The 26,651-nt window shown below is 45.9% G+C and overlaps 1 protein-coding gene across 1 annotated transcript in view; it reads left to right on the top strand.

The window, feature by feature from the left end:
* Window positions 1–26,111, top strand: part of LOC137379416 (plakophilin-2-like) — a 62,937-nt gene extending 36,826 nt beyond the window's left edge. The window contains exons 7-13 of the mRNA XM_068050198.1: window positions 6,528–6,645; window positions 7,714–7,872; window positions 10,898–11,074; window positions 12,437–12,590; window positions 13,166–13,355; window positions 22,203–22,290; window positions 24,239–26,111. Of these exons, the coding sequence (XP_067906299.1) occupies window positions 6,528–6,645; window positions 7,714–7,872; window positions 10,898–11,074; window positions 12,437–12,590; window positions 13,166–13,355; window positions 22,203–22,290; window positions 24,239–24,322 (970 nt within the window). The 3' untranslated portion in view covers window positions 24,323–26,111. The remainder of the gene's footprint in view (window positions 1–6,527; window positions 6,646–7,713; window positions 7,873–10,897; window positions 11,075–12,436; window positions 12,591–13,165; window positions 13,356–22,202; window positions 22,291–24,238) is intronic.
* The last annotated feature ends 540 nt before the right edge of the window (window positions 26,112–26,651 follow it).

Here is a 26,651-nt window from a genome sequence, read left to right as displayed (position 1 = left end):
TCGATTAATTAAGGAGAAGCTGTTTCCAGTGGCAGCAGCATCAGTAACCAACGGGCACAGAATTAAGATAATTGGCAAAAGAACCAGAGGGAGGGATGATATATTTTTTAACGCAGCGAGTTGTTGTGATCTGAAATGTGCTGCCTGAAAGAGCGGTGGAAGCAGATTCAATAATTTTCTAAAAAGGAGATTGGATTAATACTTGAAAAGGAACAATTTACAGGGTTATGAGGAAAGAGCAGGTGTGTGGGACTAATCGGATAACTTGTTCAAAGAGTCGGCACAGCTACGATGGGCTGATTGGTTCGATGATACTGCAAAAGCTGTTTGTCCTGTATGGTACACACGCTGTTGATTGCTACAACGTGACTCTTAGGTATTATGTCTTTGATGGCTCGTAACAACTCAGATTCATCAGGGAAAAAGAGAATGACATTTATGTGAAGAGAAGATGAAATTAATTGCAAAGTAAACTGGAGGTTACTGGAGCGATGAGTGAGAACACTTTGTTTTCATAAATTGAAATCTCTTTGTATTGTGGTTGAGCAATTATCTAATCATAGGAAAGTGAAATCAATTCCAGGTTCCTGCACCAGAAGATATTAGGATGTGAACATTAGATTATATTCTGTCTGCCATTATGATAAAGATAAGCACAGTTACATGGTCTCATTTAATCCATCTAGCACCTTCTTCATGCAAACCCTTTGATTCTCATCACCAAAACCTGCAATCACTCCTGGTTTAAGGCATTCTAAATGTAGTATTATATAACTAGTTATTTGCATTGTGATCCAGTGCTGTAGGACATTGCGATGAAATATTTCTCACTTTCCTGGATAAGTGCAGCTCCAACACTCAGGAAGCTCGACACCATCCAGGACAAAGCAGCCTGCTTGATTTTCACCCCATCCACCACCTTAAACATTCACTCCCTCTACCACCGACGCACCGTGGTAGCAGTGTGTACCATCTACAAGATGCACTGCAGCAATTTGCCAAGGCTCCTTAGACAGCACCTTCCAGAAGGACAAGGGCAGCAGATGCATGGGAACACTACCACATGCAAGTTCTCCTCCAAGTCACACACCATCCCGACTTTCTTTCATCATTATTGGTCAAAATCCTGGAACTCCCTCTCTAACAGCACTGTGGGTGTACCTGCACCACATAGACTGCTGCAGTTCATGAAGGTGGCTCACCACCACCTTCTCAAGGGCAATAGGGGCTGGCCTTGCCAGAGACATGAACACCCAAATTACTTTTTTTAAACTACTGATGACTGCAAAGCACCTCTGGGATTGTAAACCGTAACCACGGTGATGTTGAACCCACTTCTGCCAGTAGAAGGCATCCCTGACTCTGATTGGGCTGATGGGGGTGGGGGGGGGCGGCGGATTTGGGCCAGGCTGGCAGGGCCAGTGTGGAGATGCTTTGTTTCAGGGGGCAATAGGTTCTTTTGCCAGATAGGCTGTTGTATGTGGTTTCCTGCCTGTTGAGGTCAGTATACACAGTGATCAGACAGAACTCCCTGCTGCTGGGTTACAGCCTCCTCGCCACTGATCAACTAAGCCCTCCCTCCATCCGCCAGAAGTCCAGGGCTGTGCAGTGAGGGGCAAAAAAGAAAGAATTTGCATTTCTATAGCACCTTTCACAACCTCAGTATGTTTGAAAGCACCTTGCAGTCAATGAAGTACGTTTGAAGCGCAGTCACTATTATAATGCAGAAAATGTGGCAGCCAATTTGTGCACAGCAAGATCCCACAAACAGCAATGTGATAATGACCAGTTAACCTGTTTTGGTGATGTTGGATGGGGGATAAATATTGTCTAGGACAAGGAGCAGTTGACAAAATGTTGCACAGAACTAGACATACACATAACACGACCAATCACGATGTCAATCTTTATGTAACAAAAGCAGAAAGTGCTGCAAATACTCAGCAGGTCCCGGGCAGCATCTGTGGAGAGAGAAACAGAGTTAACGTTTCAGGTTTGTGACCTTTCATCAGAACTGGCAAAAGTTAGAAATGTAAAAGAATTTGCTTTTCATTTTATCTCTCCACCTTGCTCCCACCCTGACCTTTCTGTTCTTGACCTGCTAAAGTATTGCAGTGAAATTCAACGCAAGTAACAGCACCTCATCATTCAACAGGGCATTTTACAAACTTCTGGACTCAACATTGAGTTCAATAATTTTAGATCATAGTCACTGCCCCCATTTTTTTTACTGTTTTCTTTTCTCTTGTTTATTTCTTAATCCTTTTACTTTGTGTTTGGACAGCTGTTAATCTGCCATTCATACCTCACCCAGACATATCTTTTGTTTCTTTACTTGTCCCATTACCACTCCCCTTGGCTTTGTACCATGAAACCTTTTGTCATTTAATCTCTCCTGTCCTCCACCCTATCAGAGACCGTCCCTTTTGTTCTTCCCCCCTCCCCACTTTCACTTGTTTAAAACCTGTTGCATTTCTAAAATAAAAACCATCTACTACAGATGCTGGAAATCTATAACAAAAACAGAAAGTGCTGCAAATACTCAGCAGGTCAGGCAGTATCTGTGGAGAGGAAAACAGAGTTAACATTTCTCTGATGAAAGGTCCCAGACCTGAAACGTTAACTCTGTTTCTCCACAGGCACTGCCAGACCTGCTGAATATTTCCAGCATTTTCTGCTTTTATTTCAAATTTCCAGCATCTGCAATACTTTGCTTTTGTATCGATCTTTATGTAATGGTCTAAAATAGAATTTGATCATTTGCAAAGGTCATGAGATTTCCTGGTGCTTTTCTTGCACAACTCCATGGTCATGTGTGCACCAGGATATGAAATCAACGTCATGACAAACTGCTGCTTGAGACAAGGGGACAACTGGTCAGTTGTCCAGTTGCAATCCCCTAGTAGCTATTATCTGATGTCAGTGCTGGCTCAGTGGGCTCTTACTTCTGAGGTAGAAAATTGTGGGTTCGAGTCCCACTCCAGAGAGTGTTGATCATGAAAAATCTAGGCCGATGCTCCCAATGCAGTACTGAGGGAGTGCTGCTTTGTTGAGTTTCTGTCCTTTGGATGAGATGTCCCGTCTGCCCCCTCAGGTGGATTTAAGAGATCCCATAATACATGGGGAGTTTTTCTGGTGTGTTAACCACTGTTTACCCACCAACTAATACCCCCCAAAGTAGTTTAATTAGTCGTTTATTTCATTGGCTGCTCTGTTTCCCAAAAATGAAAAAGCATTGGGGTAGAGTCTGACTTTCTGTAATAGTGTAAAGTGACCGATAGTGAATAGAGAGTCTGTTTACATCTCACCTGATCTTAATTTTAATTTTCTTTGCTATATACATTTTGTCCTATTGCACAAAGTGAAGATCTTCCCCAGTGACTACACTTTGAAACTAATTCATTGTCCGTGAAGTGATTTGGGACAACGTGGGGTCGTGAATGCCCTGTGTTAATGCACTTTCTTTCTAACAAGAACTGTACAGTCCCATCTGCTGAAATACTGAGAGGAGACAACCGGGAAATCACCTTTGAATTATTTAGCTGTTTAAAAGCTCTCCTCCCATTCATCTCTGTGGAATTATCACTGTAAATATTTCAAGAACATAATGGATAGAACCCAGCAGGCACATGCCTCCCTATTGTAATCTTTGTAACTGATTCTCTGTTAATTATTAATTTAAATGGGTTCATTTCAACCTTCCTATTTGCTAAGTGCTGGATTCCAGCCACTAACACCTTTTAGGACTTGTTTCTCTCTTGTTTTGTAACATTCTCAAACTGTGAGGCTAAATTTAAGATTAGGGAGCAGCAAACTCTGAACAGAATTCACTGTGCTGAAACAAGAAACAAAACCACTGTTTGTTTCAGCCCCTAACACACTCTTGTCAATGGTTACCAACTCTGGCTGGATGTATTCTGGGAGGTTTCATCACATGACCACCTTCTTCCAACTGCCCCGCCCCTGCACTGCCACCATTGGGCACCCGACACATCAATCCACATAATGTCCCGCCCTCCTCAAGCTATCGGCCACCTGACCTGTTCATTCCTGTGGCACCCTGCCTTCCTACATCCAGTTGGACAGTGAACAGACTATTTGTTACCCGATTGAATGACTCTTGACTGTCAGTCAAACAGCTTTTTCCCCATTTCCAATATTTTTATAACAACTTAACAAAAGTATTAAAAAATACAATTTTCTTATTGCCCCTATGATTTTTCTCCTGAATATCCTGAAAATTAATCTTCAATTTCTGGAGGCTCCAGACTAATCCTGGAGGGTTGGCAACACTAAAGGCGATAGATGCTGTCTGACTTGCTGAGTGCTTCCACTCTTCCTGTCTTTCAGCATCTACTTTATCTGTTTGTTCACTGTTTATTTAGCCTGGCTGCAGAGGCTATCTCCCTGTGACAGTAGATGGGTGATCTGAGATAGCTATGGCAATTAAATCGTCCGCAGAGACGAGTCAGGGTGACCTAAGCTTTCCTGATCACCTACCAGATTATCCAAGCACGGCCCTGTCCTCTCGCCCACCCAACCAGATTAGCTCATCTCAGATCAGGTGTAATTACCGAGTCAGGGTAAATATCAACAGTTAAAGAGAACTTAATACCTTAATACATCAGTGTGTCACCGCCTGACCCAATGCTCTTGGTTGACTTATTGAAAACCACCAGAGCTCAGTTCATCCAATTGCTAATATAAAGACTTTTAGACTTTCAGAAAATACAAGTGATGCTTTTTCTGGCTGGATGATTTACACTGGGTTCCCATAATGTAAAAGGACCCATGGGGCTATTTCTAAGAAGAACAAGGGAGTTCTGCCCAGTGTCCTGCCCAATACTTATCCCTCAATCAATATCACAGGTTATCTGGTCATTTTCCCATTGATTTTTGCGGGAGCTTACTGTGCGTAAATCAGCTGCCGTGTTTCCTACATTGCAACAGTGACTACACGTCAAAAAGTAATTCATTGGCTGTAAAGTCCTTTGGGGCATCTTGGAGTTGTGAAACGAGTCATGGCAATGCAAGTCTTTCTTTCTCTTTTTTAAGAGGCAGTTAGGTGGTAGTGGGGCAGATCGGAGCAGGAGACGTGCCAGGGAGTCGTTCCTCTGGCTCTCCGAACATTGTTGCTGTTTCTGGGGTTGTCGACCGAAAGTGAGAATTGAGGAATGGTGAAAGGAGGTGAAAAATGAAAGGCTTTCCTTCCCTGAGCCGCAGTAACATGCGCTCACCTGTAAGACAAGGCGTTACACAGAAGCCTAATGAGACAAAAGTTGACACCAAGCCAAAGGAGGAGATGGTGGGAAAGTAGACAGGGGTGAGTTTTAGAATCTCAATAAAGGAGGAGGGAGAGGCAGAGGAAATTCTGGAATATGTTGTCAAGGTGTGATTTTAAAAGAACCCAAACTTGCTTTTCAATTGAGCCTTTCAAAGCCTCAGGACATCTCAAAATATTTTACAGCCAATGAAGTATTTCTGAAGCATTGTTGTCAAGTAAGAAATGGAGCAGCCAATTTGGGAACAGCAAGATCCCACAAACAGCAAAGTGATAATGACCAGATAATCTGCTTTTTGTGATGTTGGTGGAGGGATCAATATTGGCCCCAAGGAGAACTCTTCTTCAAGTAGTGCCCTGGGATATTTTACCTCCATCTGGAGGGCAGACAGGGTCTCATCTCATCCTCCACAACACAGCCACAATAATGAGAAGTGTCAGCCCGGGATTATGTACTCTGGTCTCTGGAGTGTGGCCTGAACCCACCAACTTCAGACTCAGAGGTGGGAATTCTACCGACTGAGCCACAGCTGACAATGTGATTGTAGTCCTGGGGGCCCCAGACATACTGTACTGCAGTACACATGTAGATAGATTTTGGGAGTGCGGGAGTGGGTGGGAGGGAATTGGAAGGTGTGAGCACAAAGCCCATCCATCCAACTCCTGCCTGGTTGGAAAATCGAGGCTGTGCGTTCTGGCAAAGTAACATTCTCATCAAGCCTAGTGTGGCTGCTTTTTAATGACTTTCAGTGGAAATATCTCCTTATGTGGATCGGTGTCAAATTTTGTTTGTTAACACACCAGTGAAGCACCTTGGGATGTTTTACTACATTAAAGGTGCTATATAAATGCAAGCAGTTGTTGAGTGACTGAAGATGGCAGGAACAGGTGGTGAGTCCTTTTACTTTTGTTGTGCTCCTAGCAGAGCAGGAGTGATTAGGCTGCCTCTGCCCCTGGCATCCCCCCAACTCCCTGACACACAACCTTTGAAAAAGCTCTTCTGATATTCCCCCACCTCCCCCGACTTAGCTCCTGGCCAGAGACTGTTCCTGCATTGCCAATGGAGATTCCACTCCTGCCATCCAGTCACCTGCCAGCTTTAGATCACAATCCCTGAATGACCAAGTCAAGCATACGCACAATATGTAAAGTTTGATGTAAATGTTTGTTCGGAACTGCCTTGAATAGATTTTAGCTGGTGTTCCTTACTGAGTCTCCTCCTCCTGCTCTCTCTCCCTCTTTACAGAAACCTAAGTTCAGCTAGTCCAGAGGGTCGGAAGCAAATGAGAGAATGTGATGGGTTAATTGACTCCCTTGTCCACTACATTCAGTTTACTATTGCCAATAATCAAGAGGATGATAAGGTAAAGTAACAAATTTGGTGGAACTGTAGTTCGGGGCAGGAAGTCACAGGGCATGGAGGTTCCTCAGAGCCCCTTCCCCTCTGTAAATCCCCCTGCTCCTCTGACCACACCCTCACCCCAGTGATTCCACACGTGTCAGTCATGACCTGTCGAGACCGAAAATAAATAATCAGCAAACAGCTGGCACAAAGGTTCCTTTAAACTAAAGCATCAGCAGTAAATAACCCACAAAATTTGCAACGAGGGCCCAGAACAGGCCTCAAAGCACTTACCCACCATGTCCGTGGGACTTCTAAAGAGTGTCCCACCAAAAGGGCCTTGCTCCTGAACCAATAATGTAAAGAACGTGAGTTCAAACCCCACCTGGGGTGTCTGAGATTTGGAATTCAGTTTAAATCCATCTGGAAATTAAAAGCCATGGCAGTAAAAGTGACCATGACACTGTCAGATTGTCATCAAAATCTAACTGGTTCACTTTTAGGGAAGGAAACCTGCCTGGTCTGGACCTACATGTGACTCCAGTCCCACAACAATGTGGTTGGCTCTTAACTGCTCTCAGAAGGGGTCTAACAAGCCACTCTGTTGCATCAAACCACTTGGTTCAAAAAGGCAGCTCGCAACCACCTTCTCAAGGCAACTAGTGATGAACACTAAATGCCAATTGCCAATACGGTACCATGTATTTTCTGCCACCGCCCAAGACCCGTTTCTACCTCATTAAGTGTCTAGCATGTCCAAAATGGCACCCTTAAGCAAACAGTCTTCAGTCTGCCCTTGAGAAGAGCTGCAAACAACTACTTGGGCCTTGAATTCACTGGAGCCAATATTAGACACTGGGCCAATGAGACACCCTGCTGCTGGACCCCCCAATCTGTCATACCGCACCTGTACTCAGATTAGAAGAGTAACAGACATGGAGATCTGCCCCTATAGTTGCCCCATGAGCTTCCTCACCGTGGTGTAAAGACACAAAGTTTGAGCTCCTCTGGCTTTTAGGGGTTGAACCCTCTTGCGATCGACTTTTTTTATGGCACCGGGTTGGAATAAATTTTGCTGCTTTCTTCTCAGTCCACGGAGAACTGCATGTGCATCTTACACAACCTGTCCTTCCAACTGGAGAATGAGCTGTCAAGCACCTACTCCGAGAACCTTGCCTGGAGAAACGACCCCTCGGCACACAAGAAATCGGCAGGCTGCTTTGGAGCTCGTAGTTCAAGGCTGAAAGAGGTAAATGCTGATTCTCAACCTCACCCTCCACCTTCTTATTTCAATTTGAAAAGGTCTTGTGAGGCGGCTACATATGATGCCTTTGCACAGAATCTTTTAACTTTTAATTATGGGAAAATGTTTTTGTGAGGATGGGGGTGGCACTGGTTTAAATCAGCTAAGCCTGATTGTGAAATATGAACTGCATTTATATAGCACCTTGTACAAACTCAAAGCATTTACAGCCAAAGAAGTATTTTTGAAGTGTAGTCACGGTTGTAATGTAGGATACTTGGCAGCCAAATTATGCAGAGCAAGCTCCCAGGGGCAGAAAATAGATGATAACCAGATAATCTGTTTTAGTGATGGTGGATGAAGGATATTGGCCAGGACACCAAGGATAACTCACCTGCAATTAAAGAAACCTGCTAAACTCTCAGCTTGAAGTTTATCACAGTGCCTCGGAACATTGAACAGGCCATGAGGTGTCTGAATTTTGTCTGTGGGAGAGTTGGTCGGCCTCAGAATGCGATAGCAAAATTGACTTAAGATCCAAGGAGTTTGTCATCACGTATGGGTATGGTCGTGTGTTGCTGTCATAGAGACACTACAGCACAGAAGGAGGCCATTCGGCCCATCGAGTCTATGCCGGCTCTCTGTCGAGCAATCCAGTCAGTCCCAGGCACAGAATAATACAGTGCAGAAGAGGCCCTTCGGCCCATCGAGTCTGCACCGATGCATTAAAACACCTGACCTGTCTACCTAATCCCATTTGCCAGCACTTGGCCCATAGCCTTGAATGTTATGATGTGCCAAGTGCTCATCCAGGTACTTTTTAAAGGATGTGAGGCAACCCGCCTCTACCACCCTCCCAGGCAGGGCATTGCAGACCATCACCACCCTCTGGGTAAAAAAGTTCTCCCTCAAATCCCCCTTAAAACTCCTGCCCCTCACCTTAAACTTGTGACCCTTCGTAACTGACCCTTCAACTAAGGGGAACAGCTGCTCCCTATCCACCATGTCCATGCCCCTCATAATCTTGTACACCTCGATCAGGTCACCCCTCAGTCTTCTTGGCTCCAGTCAAAACAACCCAAGCCTTCCAACCTCTCTTCATAGCTTAAATGTTCCATCCCAGGCAACATCCTGGTGAATCGCCTCTGCACCCCCTCCAGTGCATTCACATCCTTCCTATAATGTGGCGATCAGAATTGCACACAGTACTCCAGCTGTGGCCTTACCAAAGTTCTGTACAACTCCAACATGACCTCCCTGCTTTTGTAATCTATGGCTCGATTGATAAAGGCAAGTGTCCCATATGCCTTTTTCACCACCCTATTAACCTGCCCTTCTGCCTTCAGAGATCTATGGACAAACACGCCAAGGTCCCTTTGTTCCTTGGAACTTCCCAGTGTCAGGCCATTCATTGAATACTTCCGTGTCACATTACTCCTTCCAAAGTGTATCACCTCACACTTTTCAGCGTTAAATTCCATCTGCCACTGTCTCCTTGTAGCCCGGTGAGTTTGTTTCCTTCAAGTGCCAAACCACCCTCTAGGCAGCGAGTTCCAGGTCATTACCACTCGCTGCATAAAGAAATTCTTTCTCACATACCCTGCACCCCCCTGCATCTCTTGCCCAAAACCTTCAATCTGTGTCCCCTAGTCCTTGTACATTCAGCCAGCTACCTTATCTAAACCTGTCATAATCTTGTACACCTCTATCAAATTTCCCCTCAATCTCCTTTGCTCCAAGGAGACCAATCCCAGCTTCTCCAACCTAACCTTGTAACTAAAATCCCCCATCCCTGGAACCATTGTGGTAAATCTCCTCTGCACCCTCTCAAGGATCCTCACCACCCTTCCTGGACTAGACAGCCAGAGAATACGAGTTCAAATCCTGCCACAACAGTTTGAGGTTTTTCGTTCAGTTATAAAAATCTGTAATGAACACAGAAAGTGCTGGAAATACTCAGCAGGTCTGGCAGCATCTGTTTAGAGAGAAACAGAGTTAATGTTTCAGGTCGGTGACCTTTTGTCAGAAGTGGAAAATATTACTGATTAAATTCTGGCATCAGTGAACCTAAGCACGAAGCAGGCAGATTGCAGTTAAAAACTCCACTATTTCACTAATGCCTGCGTTTCACGAAGGCAATTCACCACCACCCTCTCAGGACAACTAGGGATGGGCACTAAATGCCAAACTTGCCAGAGACACCTGCATCCTGAGAAAGAAAACAATAAGGCAAGGACAGTCCCAGGCTCAGGTGTGATGGCTCCTGTGGCCAAATAGCACGTGTAAACAGTATCTGGGATCCGGGATCATTTGAGTGCGTTACCAGAGGGCCACTGGTATGTGTGGAATGATGATGTGGGTGAATAGACCTGCACGTCAAGTGAGAGGTCGCAGCACAGCTCAAAGATAGGCTTAGTTGACTGTAGCTTTGATTCTCTGGTCCCTACTCTGTCTGAGCACGGCTTCACAATGGGTTAGCCTTGTTTTCATAGGACCAGCACCTTCAACAGCCTGAAGCCTGTGTATAGGAAGGCGGTACACTCGAGCTGATATGACTTCCCAGCAGGAAGTGGGTGGGAGGGGAGAGCAATCGCGCGCGGGAATCAGCGTCAGGGTCGTCCAGACTGAAACTCCCCCAATGTCAGCTGCTCGGACTGATCAGCGGCGTGTGCTGAAGACTGGGGTCTCACTGACCTACCCGGGGTGCTGACCGAAGAGGGCTCCTCAGAGTGGGAGCGGGTTAAAGCGCCTGCGGGTGTCCCGAGTATGTCACAGTAGCCCCCACCAATTAGTATCTAGCAATGAGGCTTCGTGCACAGCAGGGTTAAAATAGGGAATGGAAGCGGGAAATGGGGATGCTCCATTTTACCTACTGCTTACCCACCAATCAGGAGAGGTAAATTGCCCATTTTAGTCATTTTTATTCCCGATATAAAAGCTCAATTTGTAAATGAGAATTCCGTTGTTTACAGCTGGGGGCAAGGGTGAATTCTTTTCATCTTCATGACAGTTTCTCAATCTCTCCCCTTAGGAAGGCATGGTCAACATCCCGACGATTGAAGAGAAGAGGAACCCCAAGGGTGTTGAGTGGCTTTGGCACAGCCTGGTAGTGAGGATGTACCTTTCCCTTGTCGCGAGGAGCACCAGGAACTGCACCCAGGAGGCTTCCCTCGGAGCGCTACAAAACCTCACAGCCAATAGTGGATCAGTAAGCTCAAACCCCAGTAATATTGCCTGGAATAAAGGGGTCGGCATCAGCCCATCCCTCACACATTGTACAATGTATGTGATCATTTACACTGCGGCTGGCAGGCCAAGCAGTACCCCATCGTACTCTGGGTGTACAAGCAGGGTCTGCAGCTCAGCATTCTAACCCCTCCACACCCCCACCCCAGCTGCCGGAGAGCAGGGGACCAATCACAAATCAGAGTCAGATCGCAAAACTGAATCTGTGCTTACAACATCAAAGCAGAACCGTCTCACAGCAACATTACATTTGCTGTGTGAATCTGCTCCTTTTTTATTATTCTTCCATGGGATGTGGGCATCACTGGCAAGCCCAGCATTTGTTGCCCATCCCTAATTACCCTTGAACTGAGTGGCTTGCTAGGCCTTTTCAGAGGGCAGTTAAGAGTTAACCACATTGCTGTGGGTCTGGAGTCACATGTAGGCCAGACCAGGTAAGGACAGCAGATTTCCTTCCCTAAAGGACATTAGTGAACCAGATGGGTTTTTATGGCAATTGATGATAGTTTCATGACTGAGACTAACTTTTGATTCCAGATTTATATTAATTAATTGAATTTAAATTCCACCATCTGCCATGGTGGCATTTAAACCCATGTTCCCAGCACATTAGCCTGGGCCCCTGGTTTACTAATCTATTGATATTGCCACTGTGCACTGTCTCCCCTGACTCTAGAAGCCTGTTACCCGACCCGAACCCGATGGGACCCGATGACGTGTCACGTTCAGGTCGGGTAGCAGGCCCATCTTCCGGGGCCGGCTTTTGGTCTCGGGTCATGTTGCGCCGGGTCCAGATCGAGTCGGGTCCAGGTGGGGCCGGACACACACAGTAAGTGCTCTGCTGGTAAGTATTAAAAATAAAAAAACTTAGCTGAGCTGGGAGTCCGGGACGAAACTGAGTCTGCGCAGTGAGCGAGTGACGTCACTGTGACGTCTCGCGCATGCACTGCAGCTTCTTCCGGCTGTGGTTCGGCCGGGTTCGGGTTGGGTTCTTTTTTCCCGATCTGAGCAGGCCTCTACCTGACACACAAATTAAATACTATAGCATTACTGATACTTAATACTGGTCAGCTAGCGGCATGGTACAGAGGCTAGGCCTTTAAAATGAACTATTCACTATTGGCCAGGTTGTCGGCCAGTGAAATTTAACCCTATTTATTTATTTTGCTTTATTTTATTTTAATGATTCACTGAAGTCTTACTGCTTTGTACCCATCCTTGCATGCCACAGAAAGCTGTTTGAAGTTGTCTCAGGGGAGACATTTTTTTAAACAATGTGTCATTAGATACAATGGTTTAACTGTGCGCGTTTGGCCGTTAATAGATGGGATTCACCATTTCCGAGACCATCACCTCGAAAGAGAACGGTCTCCAGCACATCAGACGGATGTTGTACTCGAAGGAGGCAACTGTGCAGAAAGCCGCAGTCTCTCTATTGAGGAACATGTCACGAAACCCCAAGATCCACGAGGAGCTGAGTGAGTAGAGTACTGCCTTTCCCAGCGCCAAGTGTACCTTACTCAACAAAAAACACGGTACGGGAAATTTAAAAAAAGAAAATTGCTGTAAACATCATCAGAAATATGACTTTGGGCTGCGCCTAAAGTTTGGAGGAGAAATTTACAGCCCATTCAGAACTGGTGTAAATGGAGGAGCTATGATAATAAGCAACAGAGAGTGTGGTTGAATGATTGAGGAAACTGGCGTCGTGTTAAAAACTTCCGTAAGTGACAATCCAATCTTGCAGAGGGGGCCTGAAACAAATGTCGGGTCTCCACGATTGGTCCACGTGCAAAGAGCCATTTTCAGGCAAACGCTTTGGACGCCTACGGAGGAGTCCTAACCAAAATGGCGGGTGCCATTCTTCCATCATGGAATGAACCTGTGCACACCCCGAGGCGCAAAACGGGATCCAGTTTCTAGGCCAATGTGGCAGCAGTTGTCTGACAATGGGAGAGGAAGCAAGGAAATTTGCAGCCATTGCCTTGTGTTGCAGTTATAATGCTGCCTGGAAATTTTAGCATTTAATCCTTTTCTTCCCCTCTTTCTCCAGCCAATCTGATCATGCCCGACCTGATAGCGATACTCCCTGAACCGGACAAGGACTCTTCGGTTCCCAAGGAGACTGTGTCTTTTACCTGCCATATGCTAAACAACCTGATCCAGAATAACCCACAAAATACTCGCAATTTTGTGCAGAATGGAGGCTTGGCGAAAATCGTAAGCATTAGCAACAGTGACCGGTGAGTGGCACTGACTGCTGAGACAACACAAGAACGTACGCAGGTCTTGGTATGTAATGGGGGTAATTTTATGCTCTCCGCTACGTTGGATTTGGAGGCGGAAAGTGCATATAATTGGACGGGATTATATGGTGGTGGGTGTGGTTCAGGGTGGAACCGCCTTCCTGCCCCTCCGCCAATTGATGCCCTTAAGTGCCCAATTAATACCCAATTAAGGGCCTCATTCCACCGCTGCCAGAATCAGCCCAGTGGCAGGCGGGCCTGTCACCTCATGTGAAGTACATCAAGCAAACTTAGTGCCTGAACGAGGGGCCCAGCGTCAGGAAGGTTGCCCTTGCTACCCACACCCCCACCCCACTCCCACTGTAACTTACCTGTGGCCTGGTTCCAGGGCCTTTGGCGATTCCAGTACTGGCAGCAGCCACCAGCTCCGCAGCAGCACTGCTCTGTTAAAGTCAGCCTCTGATTGGCCGGCAGCTATCAGCAGGCGGGACCTCCGCCACCGGGGTCCTTGATCCCAGGGAAGGCCTGGCCACTGTCCACCTAAGTGCCTAATTGGCACTTGATTTGGCGGACCTTCCCTAGAGGAGGTGACACGGCGCTCTCGCTGGTGCTTTTGCTGGGGGTCGAGACCCCTGTCTCCAAGACAAAATCCTGGCCATGTGTGTATTGGGGTCGTTTTGATTTTGAGCGACAGTGTAAAATGGGCATAAGCCAATCAGCATTCTCGTTTATTTTTTACATCTCTTCCAATTTTTATTCCCGTTGGCTCCTATGGGCTCCCGGCAGGATTCCGACCAGAAAATGGGAGCCCACCCGCAACTAACAGGGCCATCTAGGGATTGGAATGGCGCATCTCACTGAATGCCTTGTCCAAGACAGTTTCCCTTCAAGGTTGGTGCTGGTGTTGAATTGATGGGACCAGCAGCCTCTAATGAGCCCCTGATGGCCCACATGGGGTCCTTCCTGCTGGAAACTCCCGGCCTTCTAGAGAGATATGGCACAGAAGGAGGCTATTCAGCCCATCATGCCTGTGCTAGCTCTTTGAAAGAAACTTTCCAATTCGTCTCACTCTCCTGCTCTTTCCCCAGAGCCCTGTAACTTTTTTCCCCGTCATGTATTTATCCAATTCTTGTTTGAAAGTTACTATTGAATCTGCTTCCACCGCCTTTTCAGGCAGTGCATTCCAGATCATAACTTGCTGTGTAAAACAAAACAAAACAAATAAATAAAATGTTTCCTCAGCTCCCCTCTAGTTCTTTTGACAATTACCTTAAATCTGTTTCCTCTGGTTACCAACCCTCCTGCCACTGGAAACAGTTTCTCCTTATTTACTCTATCAAAACTATTCATGATTTTGATCACTTCCAGCAAATCTCCCCTTAACCTCCTCAAGCTTCAAGGAACAGCAGCAGGCAGGAGGGAAACAGGCGGGATTAGGAGGAACGGTTATGGAAACTGAGCATGTTCTCACTGGAAAAAGAGTTGGCTGAGAGGTGATCGGATTGCTGTTTTTAGGATTTGGAAGTGATTGGATAATGTCGACCGTGCCAAGCTTGTGCAGGACAGTAGAACCAGAGGACAGGGCCTGTGCTGGAAGAGGGAAAATTCAAAACTAATCTGCGGTAACAGTGGGCTGGATTTTCAATCCAGGGATGGATAATTTCCGGGCTCCATCTCCACTGCGTCACTCGTGTGACACTATGGTTTAAATACAAATGCCCTAATTGGGCAGGAGTCAAGCTCGGTGTCCAATTAGAGCTGCTGAGTATCTCAAGGAGGCAGGAGCTGCCTGCCTGGTGCCAGCTGCAAAGGCGTGGATGGCATGATGGGGGCTTCCACTGCCTTGCCGAGGAGGGCAGGAGCTCCTCAGATGCCAGCAGCACACAGGGATGAAACGGAGTGCAAACGGCCCAAAGCAAAGGTACTGTGCAGGATTCCAAAGGCAGAGTAATTTTAAACAATCAAAAAACCCTCCCCCTTTGCCCCACAGTGAACCCAACAGTTGTTGCATTGACTGTTGGGCTTCGCTGAAATCACCATTAAAAATTGCAGTATCGACCCCCCCAGCCTGTTACCAAGTTCCTAAAGGGGTTTAATGGGCCCTACCTTCCCCGTTTGCCACTCCTGCCCCCCCCCAACGAACCCCCCCCCCCACCCCACCCCACTGGCCTGACATTAAAAATCACAAACTGTACTCGAGGCATCGGGTTCTGGAGATGATCTCCGGGACCACAATTTTCAAATCGCGTCTGCATCGGTTCCCAAACCTGCAGCCCTTTGAAAATCCAGCCCAATATTTCAGTGGGTGAGTGGTCAATCTATGGAACAGACTGCCTCAGGAGATGGTGGGAACAGAGACTGTTGATTCATTAAGATGCAAATTGGATTTCTTCCAGATTTTAGTTTAGTTTTTTTAGTTTAGTTTAGAGATACAGCACTGAAACAGGCCCTTCGGCCCACCGAGTCTGTGCCGACCATTTATACTAATCCTACACTAATTCCATATTCCTACCACATCCCCACCTGTCCCTATATTTCCCTACCACCTACCTATACTAGGGGCAATTGCTAATGGCCAATTTAGCTATCAACCTGCAAGTCTTTGGCATGTGGGAGGAAACCGGAGCACCCGGAGGAAACCCACACGGTCACAGGGAGAACTTGTAAACTCCACACAGGCAGTACCCAGAATTGAACTCGGGGCGCTGGAGCTGTGAGGCTGCGGTGCTAACCACTGCGCCACTGTGCTGCCTTTTAACATGCTTTTAACATTCTGGGGCACAGTAAATATATAATTTGAGACATGATGTGTGGAGAGTGATGCATGCTTGGGGGGGTTCAGGTGACTTTGGACCTCTGGTTCCCAAAGCTCTCCCCTACTGGGGGTTTTCCCCACCTCATGTCTGGGTTTGTTGTAGGCTCATTGTCAGAGATTGATCGCTGTGATTAGTCAACAACTCCATTATCATTGTATCCTGTAACTCCCAGGATGGGAGAAGGTGAACGAGATGGACCTTGTGCTTTTATTATCTGGCAGTTTTAAAAAAATTCATTCTTGGGATGTGGGCATCGCTGGCAAGGCCAGTGTTTATTGCCCATCCTTAGTTGCCCTTGAGAAGGTGGTGGTGAACTGCCTTCATCAACTGCTACAGTCCATGTGGTGCAGATACACCCACAGTGCTGTTAGGGAAGGAGTTCCAGCAACAGTGAAGGAACGGTGATATAGTTCCAAGTCAGGATGGTGTGTGACCTGGAGAGGAACTTGCATAGAATAGAATCATAGAATCATAGAAAGTTTAAGGCACAGAAAGAGGCCACTTGGCCCACTGTGTCTGTGCTGATCGAAAAACGATCCACCCATTCTAATCCCACCTTCCAGCCTTTGGTCCGTAACCCTGCAGTTTACGGCACTTGAGGTGCATATCCAGACTCCTTTTAAATGAGTTGAGGTGCCTCAACTACCCTTTCAGGCAGTGAGTTACAGGCCCTCATCACCCTCTGGGTGAAAAATGTTTTCATCATCTCCCCTCTAATCTTTCTACCAATCACTTTAAATCTATGCACCCTAGTCACAGATCTCTCTGCTAAAGTGAATAGACCCTTCACCTCCGCTCTATCCAGACCCTCACAATTTTGTACATTTCAATCAGATCTCCCCTCAGCCTTCTCTGTTCCAAGGAGAACAACTCCAGCCTATCCAATCTTTCCTCATTGCAGCATTTTTCCAGTCCTGGCAACATCCTCGTTAATCTCCTCTGTACCCTCTCTGTGCAATTTCTTCCTTTCTGTAATAAGGTGACCAGAACTGCACACAGTACTCAAGTTGTGGCGTAAACAATTAGTTATACAGATCGAGCATAACCTCCCTGCTCCTATATTCTATACCTTGGCTAATAAAAGAAAGGATTCCATCTGCCTTCTTAACCACCTTATCGACCTGTCCTGCTACCTTCAGGGATCTGTGGACATTCACTCCAAGGTCCTTCACTTCCTCTACACCTCTCAGTATTTTCCCATTAATTATGTATTCCTTTGCCTTGTTTGACCTCCCCAAGTGTGGTTAGACCACACTTGGAATATTGTGTTCAGTTCTGGTCTCCTCATTATAGGAAGGATGTGGAAGCTTTAGAGAGGATGCAGAGGAGATTTACCAGGATGCTGCCTGGACTGGAGGGCATGTCTTACGAAGAAAGGTTGAGGGAGCTAGGGCTTTTCTCATTGGAGCGAAGAAGGATGAGAGGTGACTTGATAGAGGGGTACAAGATGATGAGAGGCATAGAGTGGATAGTCAGAGACTTTTTCCCAGGGCGGAAAGGGCTATCGCCAGGGAGCATAGTTTTAAGGTGATTGGAGGAAGGTTTCGGGGAGATGTCAGAGGTAGGTTCTTTACACAGAGAGTGGTGGGTGCGTGGAATGCGTTGCCAGCGGTGGTAGTAGAAGCAGATACATTAGGGACATTTAAGCAACTCTTGGATAGGTACATGGATGATAGTAGAATGAAGGGTATGTAGGTAGTTTGATCTTAGAGTAGGTTAAAGGTTTGGCACAACATCGTGGGCCGAAGGGCCTGTACTGTGCTGTACTGTTCTATGTTCTATGTTCTATGTTCTAAATGCATCGCCTCACACTTCTCCAAGTTGAATTCCATTTGCCACTTTTCTGCCCATCTGACCTGACCATCAATATCTTCCTGCAGCCTACAGCTATCCTCCTCGCTATCTACCACACGGCCAGTCTTTGTGTCATCTTCAAACTTCTTGATCACCACCCTACCCCCTGCATTTAAGTCCAAATCATTAATATATACCACAAAAAGCAGGGGACCCAGTACTGATCCCTGCACACCATTGGAAACAGCCCTCCAGTCGCAAAAACACCCGTCAACAATTACCCTTTGTTTCCTGCCACTGAGCCAACTTTATATCCAGCTTGCTAGATTTCCCTGAATCCCATGAGTTTTTATTCTTTTTAACCAGTCTGCCATGTGGGACCTTGTCAGAAGCCTTGCTAAAATCCATGTCGACCACATCAACTGCACTACCCTCATCAATCTTCCGTGTTACTTCTTCAAAAAATTTGATCAAGTTAGTCAGACAAGTTCTTCCCTTAACAAATCCATGCTGACTCTCCTTGATTAATCCATACCCTTCTAAGTGACAGTTTATCTTGTCTCTCGGAATTGATTCCAATAATTTGCCCACTACTGAAGTTACACTAACAGGCCTGCAATTATTTGGAATAAAAACAGAAAGTGCTGGAAAAACTCAGCAGGTCTGGCAGCATCTGTGGAGAGAGAAGCAGAGTTAACTTTTCAGGTCAGTGACCCATCTTCAGAACGGACATCACCGATCTGAAATGTTAACTCTGCTTCTCTCTCCACAGATGCTGCCAGACCTGCTGAGTTTTTCCAGCACATTCTGTTTTTATTTCAGATTTCCAGCATCCACAGTATTTTGCTTTTATTTTAGTCTGTAATTATTTAGTCTATCCCTCGCTTTTTAAACACAACGTTAGCCATCCTCCAATCCTCTGTCACCACACCTGTATCCAGTGAGGACTGGAAAATAATGGACAGACCCTCTGCTACTTCCTCCGTGGCTTCTTTTAACAGCCTGGATTACATTTCATCTGACCCTGGTAATTTATCAACTTTCAAGGATGCTAATCCCATTAATACATCCTCTCTCCCTATGTTTATCACATCCAATACACCACATCCCTCTTCCTTAACGACAATATCTGCAATCGTCCCCCTCTTTTGTGAAGACAGATGCAAAGTATTCATTAAGAACCATACCAACATTTTCCGCCCCTACACATAGGTTACCTTTTTGGTCTTTTATGGGCCCTACTCTCTCCTTAGTTATCCTCTTACTCTTAATGTATTGATAAAACATCTTTGGGTTCACCTTGATTTTGCCAATATTATGCCCTCTCTTTGCTTTCCTAGTCTCCTTTTTGATTTCATCCCTCCACTTTCTATACCCCTCTTGGTTTTCTGTAGTATTGAGTTCTCTGTGTCGGACATAAGCTTTCCTTTTCTGTAGGTGGTGGTGTTCCCATGTGTCTGCTGCCCTTGTCCTTCTAGTTGGTAGAAGTCATGGGTTTGGAAGGTGCTGTCGAAGCAGCTTTGGTGCGTTGCTGCAGTGCATCTTGTAGATGCTACACACTGCTGCCATTGTGCATCGGTGGTGGAGGAAGTGAATGTTTAAAATGGTAGCTGGGGTGCCAATCAATTGGGCAGCTTTGTCCTGGATGGTGCTGAGCTTCTTAAGTGTTGTAGGAGCTGCACTCATCCAGGCAAGTGGAGAGTATTCCATCACACTCCTGACTTGTGCCTTGTAGATGGTGGACAGGCTTTGGGGCAGAATTCCTAGCCAGTGACCTGCTCTTGCAACCACGGTATTTATATAGTTGGTTGAGTTAAGTTTTCTTTTCAATGGTAACTCCCAGGATCTATCCAGCCTTTCCCCATAAGCAATGGTAATGTCATTGAATGTCAAGGGGAGATGGTTAGATTCTGTCTTGTTTGAGATGGTTGTGCTTGATGCTGATGCTTGTGTTACACGAATGTTACTTGCCACTTATCAGCCCAAGCCTGGATATTGTCCAGGTCTTGCTGCATATGGACACAGACTGCTTCAGTATCTGAGGAGTTGTGAATGGTGCTGAACATTGTGCAATAATCAGCGAACATCCCACTTTTGATCTTATGATGGAGGGAAGGTCATTGATGAAGCAGTTGAAGATGGTTGGGCCTAGGACTCCAACCAGCGGAGAGTTTTCCCCCTGATTCCCATTGACTCCAGTTTTGCTAAAGCTCCTTGATGCCATACTCAATCAAATGCTGCCTTTATGTCAAGAGCAGTCACTCTCACCTCACCTCTTGAATTCAGCTCTTTTGTCCATGATTGGACCTAGGGTCTAATGAGGTCAGGAGCCAAGTGGCTCTGGCGGAACCCAAACTGAGTATCGGTGAACCGGTTATTGCTGAGCAAGTGCTACTTGATAGCACTGTCGACGCCCCCTTCCATCACTTTACTGATGATCGAGAGTAGACTGATAGGGCGGTAATTACATACATACAAATTAGGAGCAGAAGTAGCCCATTCAGCCACTTGAGCCTGCTCCGCCATTCAATAAGATCATGGCTGCTCTGTTTGCGTCTCAAATTCCACACTCCCGTCTACCTGCGATAATCTTTGATTCCCTCGTTTAACAAGAATCTATCCACCTCCACCTTAAAAATATCCAATGACCTACCTCCACCACCTTCTCAGGCAGAGAGTTCCAAAGTCGCACAACCCTCTGAGAAAAAAGTTCTCCTCATCTTTGTCCTAAAAGGGCGACCCCTAATTTTAAAACAGTGCCCCCTGGTTCTGGACTCACCCATAAGAGGAAACATCCTTTCCACATGCACCTTGTCAAGACTGTTCAGGATCTTATAAACTTCTATCAAGTCTCCCCTCACTCTTCTAAACTCCAGTGAAAATAAGCCCAGTCTGTCCAACCTTTCCTCATAAGACAACCCGCTCATTCCAGGTATCAATCTACTAAACCTCCTCTGAACTGCCTCCAACGTAGTCACATCCTTCCTTAAGTAAGGAGACCAAAACTGCACACAGTATTCGAGATGTGGTCTCACCAATGCCCTGTATAACTGAAGCATCTCATCCTTACTTTTATTTTCAATTCTTCCCATAATAAAGGATTGGCCGGGTTGGATTTGTCCTGCTTTTTGTGGACAGGACCGTTAGTGTGCAGTTTTCCACATTGCCGGGTAAATGCCAGTGTTGTAACTGTACTGGAACAGCTTGGCTCGGGACACAGCTAGTTCTTCAGTACTGAAGCCAGGATGTTGTCAGGGCCCATAGCTTTGCAGTATTCAGCGCCTTCAGCCGTTTCTTTTGATAACACGTGAAGTGAATCAGATTGTCTGAAGACTGGCATCTATGATAGCGGGGACCTCAGGAGAAGGCCAGGATGGATCATCCATTCGGCACTTCTGGCTGAAGATGGTTGCAAATGCTTCAGCCTTGTCTTTTGCACATGTTGGTCCTCACCATCATCGAGGATGGGGATGTTTGTGGAGCCTCCTCCTCTGGTTAGTTCTTTAATTATCCACCACCATTCATGATTGGATGTCGCAAGACTACAGAGCTTTGATCTGATCCGTTGCTTAGCTCTGTCTATAGCATGCTGTTTAGCATGCAAGTACCCTATGTTATAGGTTCACCAGGTTGGTCCCTAATTTTTAGGTTTGCCTGGTGCTGCTCCTGGCATGCTCGCCTACACTTATCATTGAACCAGGGTTAGTCCCTCGGCTTGATGATAATTGTAGAGTGGAGGATATGTCGGGCCATTAGGTTACAGATTGTGGTTGAATATAATACTGCTGTTGATGGCCCCTTCCCTGCTCTTTCCCAGTAACCCGAAATTTTCTTTTCTCCAAGTATTTATCCAATTCCCTTTTGAAAGTTACTATTGAATCTGCTTCCACTGCCCTTTCAGGCAGCGCGTTCCAGATCACAAGTCAGAGCGTAAGAAAAAAATTCTCCCTTTTGGTTCTTTTGCCAATTATCTCTACTCTGTATCCTCTGGTTACCAACCCTCCTGCCGCTGGAAACAGTTTCTCTTTATTCATTCTATCAAAACCTTTCATGACTTTGACCAATCCAAGTTTTGTGTCATCTGCAAGCTTTGAAAATATGCCTTGTATACCCTAGTAGAGGTCATTAATATATATCAAAAAGAGCAGTGGTCCTTAAACCGACCCTTAGGAAACACGACTGTAAACTGCCTTCCAGTCCGAAAAATTATAATGTCTGTGCTCCTGTTTTCCAGAAATGATCCCACCACGGCTGGAAAGGCTGCCTCCAATCTGCTGTACAGCTTGTGGTTGCATCGGGACCTTCATGCTGTCTATAAAAAGGTAGGATATTGAACTGTTTTCCCATGGGTTATTTTAGCTGTGTTGCGATGAAGCAGTTTCCCTCTGCACCAGTGCTAATGTTGCATTGCCTCAATCCAGCTGCCACAGCTGAGCTAACTGCAAAGCAAGCCTCCTGAGGTCGCGTCACACCGTTTCAGGTCAAATCAACATCTGCCTCCCCCCACACCCCCCCCCCCCCACCCCCCACCCACACCCCGCCCCCAAGCCCGAACTTACACAGCAGCTCTTTGCATTGGCGCGGTTGTGCTGTAAATTTAAAAAACCCTCATCCTTATGTTCAAATCCCTCCATGGCCTCATCTCTCCCTATTTCTGTCAACTCATCAGCCCTACAACACTCTGAGATCTCTGTGCTCCTCCAACTCTGGCCTCTTGCGTGTCCCTGATTTTCATCACTCTGTCATTGGTGGCCGTGCTTCAGATTCCTAGACTCTGATCTCTGAAATTCCCTCCCTACACCTCTCCACCTCTCCATCCCGGCTCTTGGCAATCCTTAACCATCCCGGGGCAGTCTAGAACTAGGGGGCACAGTTTCAAAATAAGGGGTCTCCCTTTTAAGATGGAGATGAGGAGGAATTTCTTCTCTCAGAGGATCATTAATCTTTGGAATGCTCTTCCCAGAGAGCAGTGGAGGCTGGGTCGTTGAATATATTCAAGGCCGAGTTAGACAGATTTTTGATCTACCAGGGAGTCCAGGGTTATTGGAGGGCAGGCAGGAAAGTGGAGTTGAGGCCACAATCAGATCAGCCATGAACTTATTGAATGGCGAAGCAGGCTTAAGGGGCTGAATGGCCTATTCCTGCTCCTATTTCTTACTTTCTTTCTTATGTTCCTGGCAATCCTTAGCCTTCTGAGGGGTGGACAGACATTCTGACCTTTATGAGAGAACCAAGTAAGTCCAGCAGAACCAGGTCTCCTGTGTTTGCCTGGTTGGGGAGGTGGGGTGGGGGGGGCATCCTTGGAATTACAGCAGGAGATCAGCGAAAGCACCCCCACTTCTCGAGGAATGTCAGTGCCAGTGGTTAAAATGACTTTGAAATTGAATTCAATAAATGTGGTAAATTTGTGGACTGGCACCAGGAGGAATGACCATGAAATCTACTTGATTGGAGTAAACACCAAACTGGGTTCACGAATGTCCTTCAGGAATGAGAACTTGCCGTCCTCACTTGCTCTGGGCCTACACATGACTCCAATCCCACCCTGTATGGTTGACCCTTGATGCCCTCTGACACTGCCTCGCAAGCCATTCAGTCCGGCAAAGAAAGCCAACCTTCTCCACGCAGTAAAACTCGACCCAGTTTCCTGCCATTTAAGTTAATGGTTTTAAGTATTAACTCCTTCCTGCTCTGTTTTGAGCCCACGCATTAAAATAGCTGCACAAAGTCTTACCGTCACATCACCACTCAGTTCCTGACCTTCCAAAAACTTTTTTATTAAGACAGTCAAGGAGCATCCCCAAAACCCCATCCCCAGTAAAATTCCCCCTTCCACATTCCTCTCTGCATCAGAGTTGAAAATTAATATCAGTACTGAGGGAGTGCTGCACTGCCGGAGGTGCCATCTTTAAGGTGACATGTTAAACTGAGGCCCCATTTGCCTTCTCAGGTAAACATAAAAGATCCCACTATTTTGAAGAAGAGCAGGGGAGTTCTCCCCACTGTCCTGACCAAAATTTATCCCTCAATCAACATAATTAAAAACAGATTATCTGGTCATCATCACATTGCTGTTTGTGGGAACTTGCTGTGTGCAAATTGGCTGCCATGTTTCCTACATTACAACAGTGACTACACTTCAGAAAAAAGTACTTAATTGGCTGTAAAGCACTTTGGGACATCGTGAGGTTGAAAAAGATGCTATATAAATGCAAGTTCTTTCTTATTCACTCTGTTAGTTATTGAGAATTTGTTTTGTTTTATTTGAAGGCTGGATTCACAAAATTAGATTTCATCAATAGCCGGACAACAAAGGCATACCATGCAGCTCGCGAACGGAAGTCGCTTTACTGAGATTGTGCCATACAAGCAAGCCAAATTCTTGAATGAGGAGGTGGGATAGGTGTTCGGTGTATAAAGCTACATTGTGTGGAATTCCCCCAGTGGATGGGCAGGTTAATCTGGGCAGTGGCTGAGTCACAGACCAGGACGATTCCGTCCTGGGTTCTTGTTAGCATTGAGTGAGCCGATCTCTGTCTGCAACTGACTTCAAAGACTTTGGACTAAAACATCAGCCATAGCTCCAGATTCCGGACTGCTGCCCCAACTGCTGCTGCTGTGCATGGATGGCCCAAACCTCAAATAGAATGCTGACACTCGTCATCTGGGCAGCCAGTAACAATGGATCGGCACTCCAGCCACCAGTCAGCAATTTCAGGAAAAGAGGACAATAAGGGTAATTATTGTGCAGGGCATTGCATACTAGAGTAATCATGGAACCATCATTATCTGTCTTCACAATGTTTTGAAGGAGGAATAATGCAGCTGCTTAATTGGAATGTACCTTCTCAGTCAGACAGTTTTAAGTATGCAAATACATCAACCGAGTTAGAATTTCCATAAATGACTGTGCCTTTTAGAATAGGCAAATGTACATCCTTTACATTTATCAGTGATTAGTCTTTAAAGAGGAAGTTGCTTTTTATAATTCGCTCTCAGGATGTGGGCGTCGCTGGCCAGGCCAGCATTTATTGCCCATCCCTAATTACCCCTTGAGAAGGTGGTGGTGAGCTGCCTTCTTGAACCGCTGCAGTCCATGTGGGGTAGGTACACCCACAGTGCTGTTAGGAAGGGAGTTCCAGGATTTTGACCCAGTGACAGTGAAGGAACAGCGATATAATTCCAAGTCAGGATGGTGTGTGACTTGGAGGGGAACTTGCAGGTGGTGGTGTTCCCATGTATTTGCTGCCCTTGTCCTTCTAGTTGGTAGAGCTGGCGGTTTTGGGATAAAGAGCTGAAATAGAAAAGTATAAGATGTGAGGAAAGGTGAGGGAGAGTGGGACTAATTGGTTAGTTCTTTCAGAGAGACGGTTCAAGCACGATGGGCCGAATGACCTCCTGTACTGTAAGATTCTATGGCCTAGATATTGGATCATGCCCGTTACAGGCAGGTGGGGGAGGGGCGAGCAGTTGCTGGCAGATTTAACGTAATTAATAAATTTAATTTAATCACAACAAGGTAAGTTCTTTCAAAAAAAAAGTTTGCACTTCCCTTTCCGGTGACAGTCTCCTCTTGTCCCGTTCAGGACTGATGGCTGGACCAGTTGCTGAGTGGCGGAAGAAGCCTACTCTGGCATCCATTCTGTCCCTGAGGTCAGTCTCTAATGAATTTTGCAAAGGAGGCCCCAAGCAGGCATCAGGCCCCCAATATCTATGCACCGAATAGGCCAATTGCTGCACGGCATGATCCCGTTTCTAGGTCTGGTATTGGGCACATGGGTGATGGCAGCATTTCCAATCGGAAGAAGCAGTTTGCTGAAACCCCTTTCCTCTGATTATGTTATGTAAAGACCACCAACATCTCCACTCACTTGCAATAGTCATATTTTCTAGTTTTTTTAGTTTGCATTCAGTTTTTTTTCCAATGGGGTTTTTTTGGGGGGTTGGAGGTGGGAGAGTTTGGAGTGGGAGGGAATAATATTTGAGTCGTTGTATTTTCAGAGCCTCCAAAGCTGGAGTTGGGTGTATTTAACTTTTGTTTGTTTTGTGTGAAAGCATTAAGAGTTATTTGAAGTTATATCCTGTAAAATCCGTCTGCCAGATTTACACGGGCTGCATTCTTTAGCTGAATAAAACTTGCCTCCTTCACTGTTTCGCAATGCTGCAGGTGTCTCGATTTGTAAATGTGCACACTAGGCATCCCCTGCAACTTCCTCAGCCGAGAATACTGCGTGTTGTGACACGTTCTGGCTGTCAGTGATTTGACTCATGGTTGTATTGATGTCATTTGTACGTCTTTTATAGATGAGAGGAACAATCTGGGGCTCTGTGCTCTATCAAAACAGTTGAGAGAAGACCCAATTGAGGCCTTTAAAATTATGAAGGGGTTCAATAAGGGCAATTTAATAGAGATGTTCAAAAGTGTGAAGGGTTTTGATAGAGTACATAGAGAATTTCCAGATGTGAGCAATCTACAATCTCAGCTCTCTGTATGATTGGATTAAGATTGACATGTTTTTATAAACCTCCCAAAACTTGTAAAACATGTTTCAAAAGTTGAGTATCAGCAGATTGACATAAACATTCCCACTGGACAAATGTAAAATGCTAAATCTTTATTTGTGATTTCTCAATCCATTGCAAAGAGTGCGACCCAATTGGCAATGTTAAAATAACCAGAGGA

The sequence above is a fragment of the Heterodontus francisci genome, chromosome 18 (assembly GCF_036365525.1).
Source record: "Heterodontus francisci isolate sHetFra1 chromosome 18, sHetFra1.hap1, whole genome shotgun sequence".
Taxonomy (NCBI): domain Eukaryota; kingdom Metazoa; phylum Chordata; class Chondrichthyes; order Heterodontiformes; family Heterodontidae; genus Heterodontus; species Heterodontus francisci.
Note: the sequence above shows the minus strand (reverse complement) of the source record. Positions and strands in the feature narration are given on the sequence as shown.